We start from the raw sequence: 6,222 nt of genomic DNA on the forward strand, positions 1-6,222 counted from the left end.
GTCATTATTAATAATGAATCATAATCATCTATGTGAATTAGGACATTGATCATGTTAATGATTTCTCACAATAATGATGCATTATACATAAGAGAGGAAACAGATAATGGGTCTTGAGATACGAGGGACCCGACACACATTTTTCAAGGTATGTGCTGCTGTTAGGATGATTTTTTTTTTTTTTGCTTTGACTTGCGAGCACAAACGTGAGATACGAGCTCTGTGTGGTGGCAGTGAACGTAACGCAATTCCAACAAGCGAGTTGGCAGAATTGATGAACAGGTCTTCAAAAGGCTTCAAACTGTTCATTCCCACTTCCACTTGAAGTTACCTGCCAAACTAAACATGAAAAAGGAGAATTACATGTTAATGTGCAATAATTACGTATTGAAAACAACCACACAGGTTTGTTTGTCTTATTCGAGTCTGGTCAGCCTAATGCTAACAAACAACGCAAAACGCCAGACGGGTTGGATATTTGAACCGATAGGCATATATTATTGATCCTCTGTGAAGAACCACTCTTGCGGCTTACAGAGGAGAGAAACTTTTGACGGTCTCCATGTGTTGTATATCCAGATGTCTGTATTATATTGGGCGGCACGGTGGATGACTGGTTAGGGCGTCAGCCTCACAGTACTGAGGACCCGGGTTCAATCCCCGGCCCGCCTGTGTGGAGTTTGCATGTTCTCCCCGTGCCTGCGTGGGTTTTCTCCGGGCACTCCGGTTTCCTCCCACATCCCAAAAACATGCATTAATTGGTGCCTCTAAAATTGCCCGTAGGCGTGACTGTGAGTGCGAATGGTTGTTTGTTTCTATGTGCCCTGCTGATTGGCTGGCAACCAGTTGAGGGTGTACCCCGCCTCCTGCCCGATGACAGCTGGGATAGGCTCCGGCACGCCCGCGACCCTAGTGAGGAAAAGCGGCTCAGAAAATGGATGGATGTATTATATTGCCCCCCGGTGGCCAAGGCGTGCACATTAAAAGGAGTAGCATAATGTCCATTAAACTGAAGCAACAAAAACTGGCCAAAACACTTCCTTTAAATTCTACTTAATTGTCATGTATGTTTTTACAAAGTATACAATACATTCCTTCAGTGCTATTTCCCCCATCAAAACATTAAAGAGTCTTTTTGGAAGGGGGGGGGGGGGGGGGGGTCAGATTTATGGCATTTCTTTTAATTTCAGTAGGGAAAGATGATTTGAGAAGTGTTCCAAAGGCTCCAAATGTGAATTGTCCCCAAGGCCGGAGATCTGAGATCTGCGTAATGTATCAAATCAAAACATCGATTGTCTTCTCTCTCCCTGTCACTTCTTCAGGTCAATTGTCGCATACATGTCCTGGGCATGAGGAGTCAAACCCTGAGGAGACAGTGAGAAACACTCGACAATCATCGTCATCCAATTAGGTGAGCGCCCGCCCCGAAAAGGGGCTCAAAGACTCACCGTGTAGATGCCTTCGTCGGCATACTAGCGGAGGAAGAAAGAGGCAAAGTTGTTCAGAAATGGCACAAATCGGTGGTACGTGTGCAACTGCATTTTACCTGCGTGCCATTTGCCTTCCCCTCTGCAGACTCCTTAGCGGCACGTATCTGTAGGTCGCGCATATTACAGAAGAGGAGGAAGATCACATTTACTCAATGGTGTTTGTGAGCAGCTTTCATTTATAAGGTCGCTCTTCAACGCGCATCTTCCTCCTTTATCTGTATGTAGCGAGCCTTTTTTTCGGAAGCTTTCTTTCGAAATCACACAGGAAGTGAAGTCACATTTGCTGACACGCACTGCATTCAAGTGATGCATTCTGTATTTTTGCTTGTCAAACTGTGATGCGTTAATACAGACAATAATGAGGGAAAACACTCAAGGGGAAATGGAAAAGGGATGCCAACCTTCAGTCTGCAGTAGAGAGCGGTCAGGATGATGCCGTACAAAAACAGAATACCGTCCAGCACATAACAGATCTCGGGTTCTGCGAGCGCGGCTACCGAAAGAAGATAACAATTGTGACACACACAAAAAACAAGATCACATAAACCTCCTGAAAGTATTTGTAATGATGGCATGAACCCGATTGTCGTAGCACTGCGAAAATGGGGCTCTCAGTGCAGTGAGTTTCACAACCACAGTTGAGATACGTCAATCAAAAGTGAACATAATGCAGCCGTACCTAATAAGGTGTCCAGTGAGTGCAAGTCACTCCGCTGTCTTCCGCCCAAATTAAAAGGAAATGAATCACTCTGATCACATGAGGCTAGCAACATTTGTGTTGGATTTGGAAATAGTCGAGACAGTTCCAACAGCTTGAGCAGTTGCGTCTTTTGGCTGGTGGCCGGCTCAAGCATACGGCGGCCAACAAAACGCCTCATTTAGCTTGACGCTTTGAATTGAACTGGAATTATTAAGCCAATCGCTTCATCTTTTTACTCCCCTATTGAAGACTAATTTCAGTTCAAATACAAAGATGCAAGTGTTTTTTGTTTTGTTTTTCGAGCGCAGCATCAGCCGCTCGCCACAAGCGACATGTAACAAGGATCTGCTTCTTTTTCCACACGCAAGAAGCGAAGACCAATGGAAACTTGAACACACAGAGAGAACGCTCGTCTTGAGTGACCGCAGCACATACCGTAGTCGCTAAACTCACCAGCTCGACCCAAACTCATCCACAGAGGAATAGCCGCCAGGAACGGGCTCCTGCGCCACAAGGCCATGGTTCTATCGAGTCCAGCGCACGGAGTGACCCAACGGGAGACTTTTCGGCACTGAAGAGTGATGAGGTGCAAAAATAACAACAACAAAAAAAGCCACAGGCGAGAGGGGGAAGTTGTGGTCTGAGCTCGACGTCCATCTGTCTCAGATCTGATCAGGCCACTCCCCCTTTTGAAGGCCAAACCACAGTCAAAAAGTCAAATCATTTGGCTCACTCACAGTAGAAATGACAAGAGTCCTCTTTTGATTCTGAGCATAAAATATTTATTCAGCATTCGAAATCACATATTATCAGGCGAGCAGGAAGTGAGCCTGGCTAAGGGGCATCGGCCGGGTCCGGTCGCGCTTAGCGGTCCACCTCTCCAAAAACGATGTCCTGTGTGCCTGTCGAAAGAAGGAGGAGGAGGAGGTTTATGACCACAACGGCAAGGACTACGAGGACGCTCGTGTTGATGATGTCACTTACCGATAATGGCCACTACATCTGCTAGCATGTGTCCTTTGGCCATTTTGTCCAGACCGGCCTAGAAGAGCGAAAACATGCACGGAAGTCAGTTATCACTTAGTTTGCTAAAGCCACTTCGAAGACCTCAATTAAAACAATGCTGCCGAAGTGAGCGGGAAGGAAGGAGCAGACAGTGTATAAATACAAATGGCCCAGCGGGTACTTTAAAAAGTCAAAGTGGCCTCGAGGACGAGGTGATGTGTGGCTGCGTTTGAACTTTTTGCCAGTGTGGTCTCGAAGCGCGCACCAGGTGGGCGAATCCGGGAGCTTTGATCTTGCAGCGGTAGGGCCTGCTGGAGCCGTCCGACACCAAGTAGACGCCAAACTCTCCCTGTTGGCGCAACACGAACACAGACACACGCAAATAAGCCTTTCGCATCACAATGCCCGAAAGGTTCCCCAATTAGTACCACTGCAAAGGAGGAGGAAGTTTTCATTCATTTCTTTATTTTTTCTAACTGTTGTTTGTTTGCTAGTCGGACGATTCACGAACAACTAAGCCGATTCCCATTCGACTTTTATTTTGTCAGTTTAGTGCAGGAGCAGATTTTCTCATTGTCCTTGAATCGTGCTGACTCTTATGTCCAGCTGAGAATGGTTAAAGTGATCTTTTTTTGTTTTTATTTCCTTGATAGGACAAGATGCGTGTGATGCGGTTGAAACGTGAACCTTGGGGGCTTCCACTGCCGTATACGTCGCCCCTGGGGGGACCTGGTAACCCTCGGTGTACAGCTTGAAGTGGTGGATCAAGGACTCCATGGACATCTGGCAGAAGAAGTGCACACGTCAGCGCTGTGCGTTTGATCTCTGCGATGCGATGCGATGCGATGCCGTGCCGTGCTCACCTTCATCTCAGACCTCTTGGGCGGAGCCACCTTGGCGTCGTCCACCTTGATCTCGCCTTCCGGCATCTTGTTAAGGGCCTGGTGCATGATCCGCAGCGACTGCCTCATCTCCTCCACCCGACACAGATACCTGCACGAGACGCGCTTGAGCCGAGGAGCGCGCGAGGGAGAAGAAGCCGGGCGGCCGACGGTTTACGGACCGGTCGTAGCAGTCGCCGTTGCTTCCGATCGGGACGTCGAACTCCACCTCGTCGTACTTGTCGTACGGCTGAGACTTGCGCAGGTCCCACTTGATGCCGGAGCCTCTCAGCATCACACCGCTGGCCAAGGGATAAGGGCAACAAAATACGGCAAATAAATGTTGAGGCACGGTCCGAATACCCAAATGAAACTTGCTTTCACCTGAAGCCATAGTTGAGGGCTTCCTCTGCGGTCACCACGCCGATATCCACAGTGCGGTTCTTCCAGATGCGGTTATTAGTCAACATCTGCAAAAAAACAAAAAACAAAAAAGGGCTTAGAGGAGCAGTCGCTGATCTCGGAGACACACGAACGACAACGCACCTCTTCCACCTCGTCGATGCGGATGGAGAAGTTCTTGCACCACTCGTAGATGTCGTCCATCAGGCCCAAAGGAAGATCCTGAGACAGACTGCAAGAGTCAGCCGATCGGCACTCACGCGTTGATTCGACTTGCTTTGGTTACCTGATGAACGCCACCGGGTCGGATGTAGGCGGCGTGCATTCTGGCTCCGGACACTCGCTCGTAGAACTCGAACATCTAAGAGGGGGAAGTCGCAATATCACGCGTCTCGTAAACTGAACCGGCGCGTGTTTTCCGCCAAGAGTCGACAGCGACCTTCTCTCTCTCCTCGAACATCCAGAAGAACGGGGTCATGGCGCCGATGTCGAGCGCGTGAGTGGTGATGGCCATGATGTGGTTCAGGATGCGGGTCATCTCTCCATACAGAACTAGCGTTTCGCAAAAGAGCGGTGACCGCGGTGCAAATTCTACAAATTCAAATCAAACGTTACCTCTGATCCACTCAGCGCGGGGCGGTGCCTTGACGTTGAGCAGCCTTTCCACAGCCAGCGAGTAGGCCTCCTCGTTACACATCATGGAAACATAGTCCAGGCGGTCAAAGTATGGCAGAGCCTTCGGTAGGAGGAGGAAGTCAAGTGTTTTGGGACTGGAAGTACATTTTTTAAGTAGGTCTCGTGTAGTACCTGCAGGTAAGTCTTGTACTCTATGAGTTTCTCGGTGCCACGGTGAAGCAAGCCAATGTGCGGGTCACACTTTTTGACAGACTCGCCGCTCAGCTCCAGCACCAGACGCAGCACTCCGTGAGCGGCCGGATGCTGCGGTCCAAAGTTGATGGTCAGGTTGGACACGTCCTTCTCTGCCGGGGGATCTTTGTCTGACCAAACAAATGACACGCATTGCTTGAAATATACGTTGAAGACGTTTTCCAAGCGTGAAAAGGGTACCGTTCCATGGCGGTGGTTTCCATTTCTCATTAATAGCAGTGGGGTACATCACTGCGCCAGCATACTGCTCAGTCCACTCCACGTCTGGCTGCCACTGTTTCTTCCTAATATCCAACGTAACAGTCATAGCATTGCAGTCAATTGCCTCCATTTGATTTGGGTGTTAAGTAAGTAGCCAATCTGACAATCATAACATTTCTAGTAGCTACTCGCCTGCATTCGTACTTTGAAATGAAATCTCCTCAGGTTTACGTGTTACAGGTCAAAGTGTGTATGAGTTGGCGTTGACATACATTTTGTGCGTGCATCTTGCCGTGTAGCTCAAGCTACTGCGACTGACATTAGGATACTGCTTTTGAGGCAACATTTACACTTTGCGTTGACTTACCGGCTTTGCAGGACAGCGCAGCAAGGCCTCTCGATATGACCATTTATTGGATTTAATATTAATTTTGTTGAAGGACGTCCCAGTTTGGTAAGCGACCTCAACATTGTGGCCGCCATCTTGGTTGTCAAGCCACCTCGAGCGAGTGACGTCATGGAGTTTCTTCTTCGCCCTTCAGAAAGATGCAAATAGCGAACGCGAGTGCCACCGACTGGAAGTAATTGTTATTACAATATAGCGGTGGTTCTCAAACTTTGTACACTAAATACCACCACGATGACCAACATTAAA

The 6,222-nt window shown here is 48.4% G+C and overlaps 2 protein-coding genes across 3 annotated transcripts; both read right to left on the reverse strand.

Moving 5' to 3' along the window:
* Positions 1-1,025: 1,025 nt before the first annotated feature.
* Positions 1,026-2,851, reverse strand: fcer1g (Fc epsilon receptor IgFc epsilon receptor Ig). Of its 2 annotated transcripts, none has more exons than XM_061668958.1 (5): positions 2,626-2,851; positions 1,892-1,983; positions 1,547-1,594; positions 1,449-1,472; positions 1,026-1,364 (listed from the first exon to the last, which is right to left on the reverse strand). In XM_061668958.1, exons 1-5 carry the CDS (start codon positions 2,708-2,710, stop codon positions 1,311-1,313), a joined length of 303 nt encoding a protein of 100 aa, XP_061524942.1. In that variant the 5' UTR covers positions 2,711-2,851; the 3' UTR covers positions 1,026-1,310. The 2 variants fall into 2 exon arrangements, with proteins under 2 accessions (XP_061524942.1, XP_061524943.1); XM_061668959.1 differs by having other exon boundaries at positions 2,644-2,846.
* A 110-nt stretch (positions 2,852-2,961) lies between these two features.
* ndufs2 (NADH:ubiquinone oxidoreductase core subunit S2) lies at positions 2,962-6,076 on the reverse strand. The gene is made up of 14 exons (XM_061668957.1): positions 5,935-6,076; positions 5,547-5,650; positions 5,286-5,476; positions 5,094-5,214; positions 4,918-5,030; positions 4,765-4,839; positions 4,623-4,700; positions 4,461-4,546; positions 4,259-4,378; positions 4,059-4,188; positions 3,883-3,978; positions 3,461-3,544; positions 3,175-3,232; positions 2,962-3,092 (listed from the first exon to the last, which is right to left on the reverse strand). The coding sequence occupies exons 1-14, from the start codon at positions 6,048-6,050 to the stop codon at positions 3,055-3,057; spliced, it is 1,410 nt and encodes a 469-aa protein (XP_061524941.1). The 5' UTR covers positions 6,051-6,076; the 3' UTR covers positions 2,962-3,054.
* Positions 6,077-6,222: the final 146 nt, after the last annotated feature.

This window comes from Phycodurus eques, chromosome 23 (assembly GCF_024500275.1).
Source record: "Phycodurus eques isolate BA_2022a chromosome 23, UOR_Pequ_1.1, whole genome shotgun sequence".
Taxonomy (NCBI): domain Eukaryota; kingdom Metazoa; phylum Chordata; class Actinopteri; order Syngnathiformes; family Syngnathidae; genus Phycodurus; species Phycodurus eques.